Here is a 15,764-nt window from a genome sequence, read left to right on the forward strand (position 1 = left end):
TGAAACATCTGCTCCTTAAAAGAAAAGGTATTTCTTTTCATATCCAGATGAGAGTTCTGTCTTTCAAAGACAGCTGTTCCTTGTCCTCCCTTTCCCCTTCCAACTATTAACAGACTTTGATTATTCCCTTCTTGATCATCTCTGATTCCAGATGTCTCGGCAACCTTCCTTTTGTTTCTCATGAGTCAAAGTGCTAATGATTCATGTTATGAGAAGGAAATACAAGTTTCCACTGTATATTTTCGAGCATATGAAAAGGCACAGCCCCCGTGGTGTTCCTCAAATGTGACTCACTGTGAGGTGGAAAGAAGAAAAAAATCCTCTGTGTTAGCACTGTCAGTAAAGCCTGTTTCACTCCATACTGTGTTGCTGAGATGCTCTAAGCATTTGTCAGGTCTTTTCTAATAATTTACTTTGCTGTAAGTGGGGTTTTCTGCTCAGTCATACAAAACAGTCACCCACCCAGTACCACAACCTGCATTTACCCCCTATTCCAAGGACTCTAAGGCATGGCTCAGAGGATTTTCCAAGTGAAATTTTTGAAAAGGGAGACTCATGAAACACTACCAAGATCTGTGTTTTAGGAAATTCCTGTATCTATTTGCGTGTGGAGGCACAAACTACAGTGGTGCATCATCTGCTGGAGAGCGTCTTGAGTCAGTCTTCATGGAAAATGGAACAATTTAGACCTTGTGTAACCACAAGACTTTGGGTCTCACACAAACAGTATCAGAAAGTTGTCTGATATTTCCACAGTCCATATGCTGCACCTATAAGTTCTTTGGCACATGGTCTACTATAACCAAATAATTTTTACTGTATGAGTGGTTCATCCTCATGACACAGGGCTTACAACTCAGCACAAGAATGACTGTCAGGCTGCAGAGCCTTCCTCTGGGGACCCTGTTGTTAATGTGAGTTACAGCACAACAAGAGCTGTCTGGCATCTCACAGTACACTGCTTAGGTACATGGAAGCTACATTAACCATCAATGGCAGAGAAGGGAAGTTTGTTGCTTTAATTAAGACTGCTTATCCAGTTCTGTCCACACGACTAGTAGCTAATAGTTATCTTAACTATTTCACATTACTTCTGTGACTCATCAGATCTCTTTGCAGGACAAGAGCTTGTCCTGCCACAGCTACACTAATAAGACTGGCCTTCAGCTTTTGGCTTCGAATGCCAAAAGGCATATGCAGGATGCATATTTTGTTTCCTGTTTCACTGCAAGCATTTCTTGGACTTTGTTGGCTGATGGGTTCCAGTCAAAACTGTCCAGTTTATGGGGAATAAAAAGACAAAAAATTATGCCAGTGGCTACATATGTTAAGAGGATAATGAAAGAGAACGTCAATGAAATTCCAGCTTCTGTTGTATATCTGTGCAGTTCCAAAACTCATATATTAAGTAGAATTTTGCAGGGGTAACAATGCTGCATAGAGATATCTTGAGGGCAGATGGGAGACTTGATGGAGTTCTGCAGTGCTTAAAAACCATGAACATGTGAAATTTTACATGACACAAGTACAGCCACAGGACAGTTGTTTTAGGGCAAGCAAGCAAGTCACATAAAAAGACAAGCTTGCACACACCAGTGGACTGAAAAACACAGCTTAGAATTATCAAGGAAAAAAATCCTTCACTCACCAGCTACAGGCATGCCTTGTGTTGGACATATTTATCTGTTTGCATTGCAGCTGTGGAAGGTCAACAGCAAGTACTTAACAACTTTTGCTTGGAATTCTCCAGGACATTAACAAAGGTGCAAGAGAGTATTTTACCCCTGCTTGGGTACACCCATAGAAGCACAGAAAGGAACGACCTACCAAAGCTTCTAAATTTTTAGAATTAGAGGACACATACACTCCATCGGAGCATGGGCCATAAGCTGACCAGTATCCGTTTCTGTCCTGTTGTTCAAGTGTTTTTGGTTACTTTATTTTCTACCACTCAGTGTGCATCTATACACACAAAAAGACACTTCATAAACTTCTTTTGTGCTGCTTACTTTTTGAAGCTTCCATTAGCCAGGATAGTACAGAAAACATGTTTTGGGGGTATTACAGCACAACTGGCTAATATGAACAATTCTGCACTCACCCCCCATTTTGGACAGGAAAACAATTATCTATTTAAAAATGCCTTCCTCATTACAGAAACACAAAATGAAAAAAAAATGTTTTACAACAGTATCACTAACTAATATTAGCGTACCCTCCCAAACCATTTAATGGAGTATTTCTTGCTTTAACACTGTTGGATGCTAGCTGGCATTAGCAGGACATGCCTGATTTAACTAGATGAAAAGCAATGAGGTATACTACATGATGGTGAGACAACGTAAAGTAAGGTCTACTCTTGTTATACATGTTCTTAGCAAAGATCCTTTATGACCCTCAGTACACAAGTATCAGTAAAAGTAAGAAGGATGCTTTATGTTACTACTAAGCATGACTATTAAGCAAAATAAGTGTATTGGCTTGAACATGAAGGAATTCTGATAACTGGTGTTCATACTGATTCGTATCATACTAGATTCACACCTATGTATAATGTAATATATGTAATAGAACAGGGTTTGATCAATTACTTTTAAGGCCACTGCATGCAAACTGGCTGAATTATGATACCTAATAAATAATTAGTGAGTTGTACATAAACCCAAAGTCTTTGCAGGTGTTTTTAAAAAAAAACACTCCAGTGTTTAAAAAAAAAAAAAAAGTTAGGATCATATGATTTAAGGGTCAACTTTAGACCCAATCCCCACCTTACTAATCTCCATTCTTTCTGCTAGGCTAATGCTAGGCTTGCTTCAGTTGAACAGAGACCACCAGTTGTGAATCCTATGTGGCAATGGTGGCTTGGTAGCTATGACAAAAGATACTAGCAAACTCTTCTCCATTACTGAGCCAATGATGACTTGAACCCGCTTTCAAGAGTAATTCAGCTTTTCTTGAATGTAGAACATAATCAGGCTTGTATGTGTTCCATTTTAATGAATGGCTGAATGGCTCTTAACAGTTTTGTGGAAAAGAAACTATAAGCCTTGGTCCAGTCTGTGATGACAAAGGGTTGGTGAAAAAGCAGGAGGTTTGAGTAGATTGTAGAAAAGTTGTTCTAACAAAATGCATGTTTTCCTGAATAATGCAAAGACTGACTTACGCTTTTTTGTTCTCTGCCTCCTAAACAACCTTATATGCTTCTGTTCTAGGTTGCACCAACTTACATTTTCAAAAAAAAAAAACCCAAAAAAACCCCAAAAAAACCAACCCCAAAAAAACTTTATGCCTGTTCCCTGTCAAGGTACCAGGCCTCTTACCATCTTAAGAATCAATACAGTAGAAGGGATACAGCTACCTTATTCCAGATCATGAGTCAAGTTTTCAAGCTGTTTTCTTCAAGGTACTGAATAGCTAAGGCATCAAGTATTGACAGTCCCCTGAGTGAGGGACCAGAGTGTCCCACATACCACAGAAATGGTGAACCCAACAACCACAAAGTTAAAGTGGAGGCACTCTGAGACTCTGAAATAAACTCCCTTCGGAACCATCATTGTCCCAGCTTTCACTTTTTTAGTATGGCTTTTTCCAATGTAAACACATGCAAAACCACTTATGAAGAAAAGATAAAATATAAGATGCAGCCAAGTTGACAAGAGCTAGTCATGTCATGTGCAGCACTACCAGTGAGTGTTCAGCTGAAGACAGTGCTCAAACTAATTTGGTGCAGAAAAATGAATCCTATCAGGAGCCACGTTAAACAGCTTTTCTCTGGGAATAAATTTTCCTCCCATAATCTCCTGCTGAATTTTTTTTCTCCAAGCAATATGCTACTACAGTTGTCTTTAATGGAAGCACACAAGTGACTTAATCACACTTGACAGATAATGGTGATGAGAAAGTTTGATGGGTTTCTCTGCAACATTGTCAGGGTGAATGCTGTGCTTAGAGATGTTTCAAATTATGTGAAATTGTTGGGTTTGCATTTAAAAAATAAAGAATAATAGACTAATTTAGGTTGGAAAAGACCCTTAAGGTCAGACTCCAACCATTAACCTAGCACTGCCAAGTAAACCACTAGGACACACCAAGGATGGTGACACAACCACTTCCCTGGGCAGCCTGTTCTAGTGCTTGATAACTGTTAAAAAGTAAATTTTTTTCCTGTTTCCCAATCTAAACCTCCTATAGTGCAATCTGAAGACATTTCCTCTTCTCCTGTGGCTACTTGGGAGAATAGACAAACACTCACCTTGCTACAACCTCCTTCCAGGTATAAGGCCTACTCAAGACTCCTTTTCTCCAGACTAAACACCCCCAGCTCCCTCAGCCGCTGCTCACAAGACCTGTGCCCCAGCCCCTTCCCCATCCCCGCTGCCCGTCTCTGGACACGCTGCAGCCCCTCTACGTCCCTCTTGCAGAGAGGGGCCCAAACCTGAACGCAGGATTTGAGGTGCAGCTCTTGACACCTGCCCTTTAGATATTTGTATGTATGGATAAGATCCCCTCTCAGCCTTCCCTTCTCCAGGCTAAACAGGCCCAGCTCTCTCAGCCTGTCCTCTTAAGGGAGATGTTCCGGTCCCCTCATCATCTTTGCAGCCCTCCACTGAACCCTCTCCACCAGTTCCCTGTCCCTCCTGAACTGGGGAGCCCAGCACTGGGCACAGCACTCCAGATGGGGCCTCACCAGGGCAGAGCAGAGGGGAGGATCACCTCCCTCCACCTGCTGGCCATGCTCCTCCCAACGTCCCCCGGGATCCCACTGGCTCTATTGGCCACCAGGGCACACTGCTGGCCCACGGGCACCTCACTGTCCACCTGCACTCCCAGGTCCTGCTCCACAGAGCTGCCTTCCAGCAGGTCAACCCCTAGCCTATACTGTTGCTCTGTACTAGCTTATTGTGGTTGTTCCTCCCAACGTGCACGACCCTACACTTGCCTTTCCTGAACTTCATTAGGTTCCTCTCTGCCAACTCCCCAGCCTGTCCAGGTCTCGCTGGATGGCAGCGCAGCCTTCTGGTCGGTCAGCCACTCCTCCCAGTTTTGTATCATCAGCAACTTGCTGGGGGTGCGCTCTGTCCCTTCATCCAGGTCATGCATGAATAAGTTGAACAAGACCGGACCCAGCACTGACCCCTGGGGAACACGGCAAGCTACTGGCCTCCAGCCAGACCCTGTGCTGCTGGTCACAACCCTCTGAGCTCTGCCATTCAGCCAGTTCTCAGTTCAGACCTCACTGTCCCCTCATCTAACTCACACTGCCTGAGCTTGCCTATGAGGATGTTGTGGGAGACAGTGTCAACAGGCTTGCTGAGGTCAAGGTAGACATCATCCTCCCCTCATCTACCCAGCCAGTCATTCCCACAGAAGGCTATTAGTCTGGTCAGGCATGACTTCCCCTTGGTGAATCCATGTGACTGTTCCTGACAACCTTCTTTTCCTCCCCATGCTTGGAGATGACCTCCAGGCTGAGCTGTTAAATCACCTTTCCATGGATGGAGACGAGGCTGACTGGCCTATAGTTTCCTGGGTCCTTCTTGAACTTTGTGAAGTGTGGAGTGACATTGACTTTCCTCCTGTCCTCAGGCACCTCTCAGGTTCTCACTGACCTTTCAAAGATGATGGAGAGTGGCTTGGCAATAACATCTGCCAGCTCCCTCAGCCCTTGGGAGTGCTTCCCATCAGGGCCCATGGATCCATGGGTGTCAGGTTTGCTTCAGTGATCTCTAACATGATCGTCCTTGATCAAGGGTAAGTCTTCCTTTCTCCAGACTTCCTCTCTTGCCTCCAGGGTCTGGGAAACCAGAGGGCTGGCCTTGGCAGTGAAGCATAGAAGGCATTTCCGCTGTGAAGGTTTCTAAGTTTGCTCTGTTTACATACAGTATGTGAATCTAGAAGGCAAACATTCTATTTGAAAGCAGGTGGTGGCCAAACTTAAAGACAGTGGTGGTGCATATAAGTCTGGCTGAAGCAAAGACCTTGTCCTTGCTTTAGGCTTTCAAGAACTTCCCTTAGAACCATACCACTATAGCACTCCAGCCATTCCACAGTGAAGTTAAACAGAGATTGTACTAAATTATCTTATTTTCATATCTCTATGACCACACTTTATTCTGATTTATTCTGATGATTGTCACCAAGGTCTGGAGCAGCTGAAGACCCCATTGACCTATGTCTTTTCCCATGGGTAGGTTCTGCATAACACATGCCCTGAAACTACCACTGTCATCCTCAAAAGGTTGACCTTAAAGGTGGAAATACTTTAAGGGAGTATGGACTATCATAAATTTTCTACAGTATTTCTGAGCTGAAATAAAAACTTCAATTGGATACAATAAACGTAGGCAAAAAAGTAGCCGCTAAGAAAGCTGATACTTGTGTATCTTATTTCGCTTGAGTTCCAAAACATGAACCAGCAAAGTCACTATAATCGGTAAATGCTTCTCCTACATATATTCTACTTGCAGCATATCGGACAAAGTCTGTTTTATAAGGTTTCAAAAAAGGAGCTATTCTACTTTTCATCAGGGAAAGGAATGTATGCAACACTGTGGAATGCAGACTACTCAGTTCACACAAACCCACTTCACATGGCAGAGCATGCTCAAGGTACTGAATTTCCCAGACACTTGAGTTGGGCACAAGCTCAGCCCCAGTATTCCATAGACTTAACAAGCTACAGACACCAGTCATGGTAGCTAAAAAAAACAGCTCACCAGTTCAATTAGGGTAGAAGCTGTGATTGTGGAGTTGTAGATTCTCTGACAGACTAATTTATGCCCCACAGTTTATGCCATTACAATGTGCTGGAGTACTACATTCCTTGAGAACAATGGACCTAGCAGCTACAAGATAGACCACTCCAGTTCCCACCTGGGACTCCACTTCTTGCAGGTGTTCCATGCTTCTTTCTTCCTCCCAAAGCGGTATTAGGGTGAACAAAGATCCTGAAACCTTTCAGCCTTTGCAGAGCCAGCTAACACATCCCTCTCCCCATGAGCTTTCCCTCCACCATTAATGCTACCGCTTAAGTTCTTATTCTTTGGGTTTTTTTCTGTAGTGTGGAGAATGGAAGAAAGCAGCTGAGACCTGCTTTTCTACATGTTTGTAGAAATGCTTTTTAGCCCTCAGTGATTGCCATAATAAGGAAAACCTGGCATATCAGGCATCAGCCTTCTCATATGCATTCTCCAGCATTCCTTCAGCACTGCCAAATCTTTCTCACAAAAAAAATTGCACTTACTAAAGAATTTGCTAAAGAATTCACACTTACTAAAGAATTTGCACTTACTTTCTATCACACATATTTTCTATTATTATCAGAACTAGAGTGAAGAATGGGATAATTTATACGTCTGAGCTGGAAGCAGACCTATATATTCCTTGAATGGCACATCTAGCATCAGATCAAGAGTGTGCACTGGGGAAGACAGCTTTGGGAGCAGTCACCTGTCAGTTAACAATGATTGTGCTTGAGGATTGTCTAGACGACTCCTAAGCTTCTGTCCCTATTCTTGTAAAAGGAGAATGTCTGGACTAATCAAGGCATTTCAGATACCATGCAAAAATAGGGAATCAAATTGCTCCAAAGTATAATCAGTCAGCAAGAAAGTTAACGCTAAAAAGGCCAGATATATAGTTAATCTAGTAAACTGTATCACTCACCACACAGATGGGGCCAGCACAGTTTTTTTCAATCTTCTTGGATGGTACTCTTGAAGTGTACTAGGTTTGTGGGTTAACTCATCTGCCAGCTTAGTTTACGTAGAAGCATCTGTTTAGATCCTGAACCAAAGGAACAGGAAAAAGGGGAGAGGAGGAAGAAGCTCTGACATGTAATCTAGTTGAAAATATCTATCCGATATTTTCCAAGCACACATATTTAAAGACACCAAATTTTCGAAGAGGATAGCTGTGCTGCTGCTATAACTTTGTTGTAACATATATATATGTACATACAGAATTAAAATTTTAATGTGGAAATAGAGGAATACAAAAGTCTTTCTATTTCACTGCACAAGAGATTAAAGCTCTTGGCAAGTACATCCATACTGAAGAGAGGGACCAAGGAAGGGCAGCAACAGTGAAAAGAACATAAGCTTTACAAAACAAAATTCTTCTTTAGCCCAGATCCAGCACTGGTGTGACAGGTGTAAAGATCAAGCTGAAAGGATTGTTTGGAATTTACAACAGTTTTCAGTTGGTTGCCTACAGCTAAATGCATCTACCACTGGCTGATTGAATGATCAGTTAACATGCAGAAATCTGAGCCCCACCTTCAGCTCCCGGCAAAGCTTTGTCTTAAAATGAAAGAAATTAACCAGATGTAGAGATTAACACTTTTATTGAAGGGTGTGTGTGCATGAAGTAATGGTGCGTCCTAGACGATACAGTTGCAATGGCTGCAAGGAGTGAATAAAAAGTATATGAGGCCCACACCATGGACCCCACACTTTGGAAGAGCAATAAGACAGGGAAAGTTGTAAGACAAAGTCAATGATGTCAAACATCCTTCCTGCATTTCTACAGGAAGAGACCTTTGCTCAGCAAAAGTAGTTGAGTCTCTATTCACACCCACCAGCCAGCTACTCCCCTGCTCCTGCAGAAAAGTGCCCCAAGTGGTAACTTTTATTACTGGCTAGAGACCCAGAAAAATTCTGCCACAATATTATTAAGAAACAATTGAAAAAGTGTAGTTATTTATTTAGTGGTTGTTTTGAATCATATCCACAAGAGCCCTCCAGAGTCTTGGTCTGCTTTTTTGGATGCATTATGGTGACATACTGGGCTCCTCTTTGGAAGTAGTGTCACACACATGCTTTGTGCAAAAACTCTGAAGCTATCAGCTACCAAAATTTACTGGTTAAGCATGGACCAGGCAGTGTATTTCTAAATATGCATTATTGTGTCAGCCAAAGTCCTAGGCTTTAAACACTTCAAAAGTATGTTTTCATTTTCATTGGCCATATCTAGGCTATTTGATTACAGTAACTTAATAACCTTTGAAATTCTCCTCTATAAAGACTCTAATTAGAAGTTAGAAGTAACTAGTCAGACGTTAGAAGAGTTAGCTTAGAAGTGATTTTGTACTTCCATTAAATGCTGAATTGTAGCTTCTTAAACTGCTTAAGCAGTTTCTAATCAATTTAGCTGTTGCTCCTGAAGCAGCCTGTCAGTGCTGAAATTACAATTAAGAATCACAGGATAAAAAATTCAGGCTGGCACAGATTTTGGGAGGCCTGCATTCCAGCCTTCTATCACATCAGACCAGGTTGCTCAGGGCTTTTTCCAGCCTGGTCTTGAAAATCCCAAAGGATGGAGACAGCACAACCTCTCTGGGCCCTCTCTCAACTGCTTTATTGAACTTACTGGGAAAATTTTTTCATTACATCAAGTCAGAAAGGAAGTTCATGTTCTAGTTTATTTCAGCAGAACTCTGTCTTATAAATGTCTTCTTATTTCGAACTATGGACCTGATGAAGAAATCACGTGGTGATGTTCTCTGGCCTGTGTTACACTGGAGGTCAGATTAGAATAAATGAAATAATCCCCTGTGCCTTTAGATATCTATATATCTTTCTCAGTAACACTTACAACAGAACAAAACATTCAATTCACTGAAAATCCAAACAAGACAGAATTACACCCTGTTTGAAGCTGCAATGAGGAGAAAAAACCTAAACCAACTGAATCTGTCGTTTGAGAATCAGGGTCTGAAGGGAACACAGTAGCGGACAGCTGCTTGCTTTCTTAGCTCCTTTTTTGACACTACCCAAACACATACTGTGAAAGCTGACAAGTGGAGTTCACCAAAAATTGCAGCTGTCCCAAGGACCCACTGCTTCCTGTTCCACATGATTTCTTCAGTCTGTTTACCAAAAAGCAGAGAGATAAAAAAAAAAAAAAAGTAGGGGAGGGAAAGAAAAGGAAGAAAAGGTACTTGTGAGACTACGGAGTATTTATGTTGTCCATATGAGCCTGGGAGATACATCCCTTGAAAGCTGTTTAAATAGTGAGACCACTAGGTGCCTAGAACAGCAACTACTATTTACTGAGGAAAAAGAATTTACCCTAAAGCTAAATAAAACTCCAGCACACTACAGAAATTCATGCTGGGAGCTAATATGAATAGCTTCACCACAGTGGCCTGAGCAGGCAAACGGAGTGAACTCTCTTCTGTTCTGTTCCTGCATTCCCACTTAGTCAGGGCTGAGACAGGTCACAGTATTTCTGTGGTTACATACAGAACTTGTCTCCAGAGCTGTCAGACTCTTACATTCCTTAAATCCACTAAAATGGATAAAGGAAATTCAGAATAATGGAAATAAGGACAAAGACACATCATGTCTAAAATCCTCTGCAGGCTGTGAGGCCATTTTACAGAGGCAGTCCTTAAAGCTTTGGTATACAAAGACATGCTTCTAAGTATTCAGCACCTCTTTCTGTCACCTGTAGACAATCCTTGACAGCTCTTCTGTTCCCATATCAACTCCCTTTTCTTCTGCCAGCCAGTTCAGTATTAGTAGGAGACTGGCTGGAAGAAAAGAGATCTCTACCAGCAAATGAATAGACCAGAATAACTGGAGTAGATCATAGAGGAGATAGCACTGGTAAGTGGCCAGAGGTCATCATGCCAATGTAAACATTGAGAGGGTTAAATGCAACATTCATAACAATTTATAACTCTATTGAATTTATGGTTTTTTTACACCACAGAGGAACAACAATACCACACACAAGAAAAGCCCACCAAGCCTGGCTATCCCTATTCTGAAATGATTTTCCTTGAAAGTAGCTTCTCAATGAAAGCTGTGCTTAATCACAGCTCTTGAAATCCCTTTTCAGACAGTTCACATGAGATATGTCAAACGAAATAAAGCAAGTTTCATAGGATTAAGCTGAGAAAAATGTTCAAATTTCTGTGGATAGCGCCTATGAATCCCACTCTGGAATGTCTTCAGTCTTTTCACCAAACGCGTTTGCTAATGGAAGGGTCAGCCTCAATCCCCATGCACTGGACATACATTTTTTCCAGAACAATTCTCTGAGATCACATCCTACACAGACTCAAAGCAACAAATTATCCTCTTTACGTTACAGCCACTCAGTGCTCCAAAACTCTTGCACTATTAGTAAGGACGTCCCTAAGTCTGTTTTGTTTCACATCTGAGTATATCATCTTCCAAGACTGATTCCAACTTCTCTGAAGAATGAACAATCATCATTTTCACTGTCATTAATTTCTCTAAATGAAAATAGAGGTTTGCATTAATACTAATGGTGCATCTAACCAAAGGCTGCTGCAGACAGGTAAGAACAAACAGTACCCAACACAATAACAAAGATTCTCTGATCAACTGTGAAAAGCAAAACATGTAACAATACACATGCTGAGTAACTGCATTTCATTCAACATCTTTAAGAGCAATACTCAGACAGGCTGGCAGGCAGTATCATTTCCATTTTATGGATAGAGAATTGGTGTGCAAATAAATCAGAAAGATTCCCTTGAAAGAAAACTAACTTACCCAAGAATAGACACAAACTTCCCTTTGATCATTCTGGGTGCCTAATCAAGGACTTGCTGAAAGAAGAGGTACCCAGCACGCCAAATCCAACACAGTACACATCTGTTTCTGAATTGTAAAATCTAAGGCCATTCAAACAATTTTACTAACAGTTTCATACCACAAATGGGTGAGAAAAGAAGATAACGAAAAGTGTGCAGGTGCACACTATCGTATCTGCAACAAAGGCTCAAGATGAGGGGAGAGCAGAATATAGATGCAAGTGCTGCTCTATGGAATAATGCCCCGAAAGGTATCTATAAAATCTCTCTGCAGGACTGCCCAGACATCCCAGTCTGTAATACAACCATCGTGCAGTCCAGCACTCCATAAAGGCTCACGCAGACTCTTCCCCCTCCTCTAAGTCAATTCAGAGTGAAAGATTTTTCACAGACATTAAGCATTCCTGTTCTGACTTGTATCAGAGTCCAGCCCCATTCTAGAGATCACAGGTCTTTCCTGTTCCTCAGCTTCTTCAGATTTGATTTGATGTACAACAGCAGGAGCTGCTGGGAGGAGAAAACTGGTAGACCGAGGGCATTTACTGATTCCGTTCTTAGGATGACAATAGGTAAGCCTTCAGGATAAAAGTTCCTCCAGATATACCTTAATACAAACATAAGGGGGGAATACCTAGAGCTGAAAGCTTGTGTGTTACAGATTGTTGGTTCAGTAAAGCCCATCAGCATGCCAGTGTGTTACCTGCTCCCCATGCTCATAGACAGAACACATTTTCTGCATATGCAAGAGCAGAGTAACAATACTGGTATACTCCAAGACGGAAACCTGATGTAACAAAAGCTCGCAGGCATACCAATGGAAGAAAACCCACATATTTCACTGCACCTTCAATTCCAAAAATCATTCACCCTGAAGAAACATAAAAGAACAGGAGCTTGAGAAATCAAACCCATTTTTCACTACGCAAAATACATGGTACTGCTTCCTTTGAAATTATCCTTCTTCTTGCTGTGCTGGCAAAGTCCAGATTAAAAGATATGGTTAATGCCTTCTTTCTACCTGTTAGAGTAGAAAAGAAATTGATAGGAACTGGGGAAAAAACTCCACAAGTTTGTCCTGACAAATAACTGCCAAGGCCAAGAATAAGATATTTCAAATGTCAGGAAATATTGATAGACACAGCCTCTTGATGTATCTACTAATTATCAGCCAGCCCTAGCTGCATATAAAATGCAAAATATGGGGCTGAAGTAATTGTAACGTATGAGCATTCTTCTTATTTGTTACTCATCTGGACCAAGTATTTATACATAATACCTCAGATTTCTTCCAGCAAGCTCCCAGCCTTCCCCCCTAGAAGAATCAAATCAGGAATCCTTAACTAAGATTGCTAAAAATTACATAATTACACTGACATCTCCAGAGATATAACATCCTGTCTTTTTTTTTTATTACCTGCAGCCACAGATAAAGATTTAGGCTGTCTACACTACACAATGCACTCTTGCAAAGTTGTCCTTACCCAGAAGAAACTATACCAGCAAAGATAATTTCACTTACTTGCCCCACTCTTCAGGAAAGCTGGTAGTATTATAAAAGGAATATTGTGCTGCACTTAACAGCTCTCTCATTTGGGCTGTCTGGTTAAACCATAGCAAAGCTTGTTAGTTATATACAGTCTTAGAAACAGAAACTTGGAGAATAATTCACTTCCCAATTCATCAGTTTTGAATGGGAAATCAAGAGGCAGGGAGGGCAAAATTCACTAAGTTCGTCTCTACTGCCTTGCACTGCACACAGATGTACACATATTGAGAGGATGATACCAATGTAATTAGGCTTTGCTTTCCATCCATTCTGTATCTGCCTAAGTGGCTGGGCAAACAGCACAGCAACACAAACTTGATTAGCTTTCAACAAGCTACTAATGCAATGCTGACATGATCAACGTGAGAGGTTTACCAGGGGCAAATGGCTAGAATGAAAACATTTTAGGCTAACAAAAAGCACAATATCTAGCAGCCACAGCTAACAATTCATACATTTCAGGTTATTCCTGAAAGACACTGTCCTCTCCCCCAGCTCCTGTTCAAAGGCTCAAACTTCATAATCTCTAAAAATGATGGTAGGAAAAGACCATTCTTAGTACACAGAATCGAAGGCAGCTTATGCTTTAGGACTTCTTCCTTGCACTTACCTACACTGGTAGGAAATATATCTTCATTGTTGATCTGCACCTCGATCCAGTCCATGAGAAGATTCATATATTGGGGTGCTGACAATGCTGTGGGCTTCTTGTACTTCATGTCATCCTGCCATCGGTACTCATACTTAGGGCCTCCAGACATCACTGGGCAGGTCCTCTCTGTGCAGAACTCACAGACAGTTCCATAAATGAGGTTGATCCTATTGAAGAAGTCAACAACATGGACAGCCACCCAGTCATTTTGGTCTTCTCCACTGGGCAACTGCACGGCCGCTTTCAAGTCCACCCCTGAGTTCAGAGAGGCCTGCGCTCGTTTGTGAAGTTCAAACCTCTGGGTTCCAGGTTCAAACTTGCGTTTTGGGCGGAAAGTCTTATCCTTATTAAAGACTTGCTTGAGTGCTATGGACATGTCTGCTAATCTTCTGTTCTGCAGCAGGTGGCAGAAAAGCAAGGCTGAGATTTAATGCAGGTATCTGAAAACAACTGCTCCCTATCACAGATCCTTCAGGCCCTGATGTTTTCCTCAGAGAAGCTCGTATCAACTTCAGAGCAGTGTACTAACTCTTCCTCTTGAAAGCCTTCCCAAAAGGCTTCATGTCCCTAAGGATATGGAAACAATACACGTTAGTGGTGAACTCTAGCCTGGCCCTGTCGGTTTTATTACTATTTTACCATCATTTTCCACTAATTGTGAGCTGAAAAGCAAATAGCTAGCCTTAAAAATTGGTCAACCCCTAACGTGATGAACATTTAAAATAAAAAAAAGTGCCTAATTTTTTAAAGTATTAAGGAATTAACTTAAGTGTCCTTTTTAATCATCTACCCAAATAGAGGCTCTTAAGTTATCATAAAGACAGGAATTCAATAAATCTTGTATGATCTTCCCATTGTTAGATCATTTTTAAAATCAACCTTTTCATTTTGCTGCATTTTTACAGTGGTTGCATACCATACATAATGTAAAAATAAATATAGTACACAAAATATGACAATTTAGAAGTCTTATCTAACTGCTCTTAAGTGACTCTAAGCATTCACCATAGCTTCAGTGCTCTTTTCTATTGGAAAAAAAAATCTCTGTGCAAGACTTTTCTGTATTTGTTATCTTTTTTTAATTAATGAGCTATTTGATTTTGCAAACCTCATAGAAACTAGTTAGAGTGAAAACTACAGTATTGCACACGACTAATTCCTGGTTCCCACAGAACTGCACAGAGATCTCTACTTTTCTTGACCCACTTTCAGGAATTCAGTAGTGGTCCTAATTTTCTGTTGGATTGTGTAGAATGATTAGAAAGTAGTGGTGAAACTGCCACTTTCTTTACAGCTCTATTCATCTCTACAGGGGGATACTTGGCATACCTTCTTACAGAAGGAAAAGCATACATTGTTTCTTCTAAACGACGCTGTTAACAATGAATGGTTTTAACAGCCAGTTTGAGAGAAAAAAAATAAATTACTGCAATAAAGCCTTGTTTATTTTTATATACAAGAACGTGCAGAAGAGTATTACCATCAGTAAATGTAGGCAATTAGTAGGTGATATGGTAGATAGGGGCTGTCTCAATTAGACTTTGGTTTAGTACTGAAGTTTTTATGATTAAAGACAGGGAACAAATATTTCATGCTGTGAGTTATTTCAAATAAGTAACACAACATGTTTTAAATTTGCACAGTACTACAAAAATCCTACCCTAACAGTGGCTGATAAATTCGCATCATGGAATTATGTGTGCTCCATGGCTTCCCTTAACAGAAATCATGTCCATGAAAATTTTACTAGGCTGTTTCTGGAAAGCGCTGAATTCTTCTGAAGGCAGTTGGTAAAGCTTTGCTGAGGCGCAGAAAGGAAGAGGAAAACATGTTTCTTTTTTCTTAAGCCCCACCAGAAAGCAACACATACCTAAGAAAAGAGAAGTCAGGTATGCTAGACCCTGCTCCCACACAATAGAATGTGCCATAAAAAAATCCTCTCCCAAACAGCTGAAAGATTAGCATCCAACCAATTTGCCAGCAAGCAGCAGCTAAAC

General features: G+C 41.2%; 1 protein-coding gene across 5 annotated transcripts in view; it reads right to left on the reverse strand.

Moving 5' to 3' along the window:
• The window catches only part of MOB3B (MOB kinase activator 3B), a 107,617-nt gene that overhangs the window by 48,221 nt on the left and 43,632 nt on the right, over nucleotides 1-15,764 (reverse strand). For all 5 annotated transcript variants that reach the window (XM_037373942.1, XM_037373938.1, XM_037373943.1 and 2 more), the window contains one exon: nucleotides 13,726-14,334. In XM_037373942.1, coding sequence (XP_037229839.1) covers nucleotides 13,726-14,143 — 418 coding nt within the window. In that variant the 5' untranslated portion in view covers nucleotides 14,144-14,334. The remainder of the gene's footprint in view (nucleotides 1-13,725; nucleotides 14,335-15,764) is intronic.

This window comes from Falco rusticolus, chromosome Z (genome assembly GCF_015220075.1).
Source record: "Falco rusticolus isolate bFalRus1 chromosome Z, bFalRus1.pri, whole genome shotgun sequence".
Lineage (NCBI taxonomy): Eukaryota > Metazoa > Chordata > Aves > Falconiformes > Falconidae > Falco > Falco rusticolus.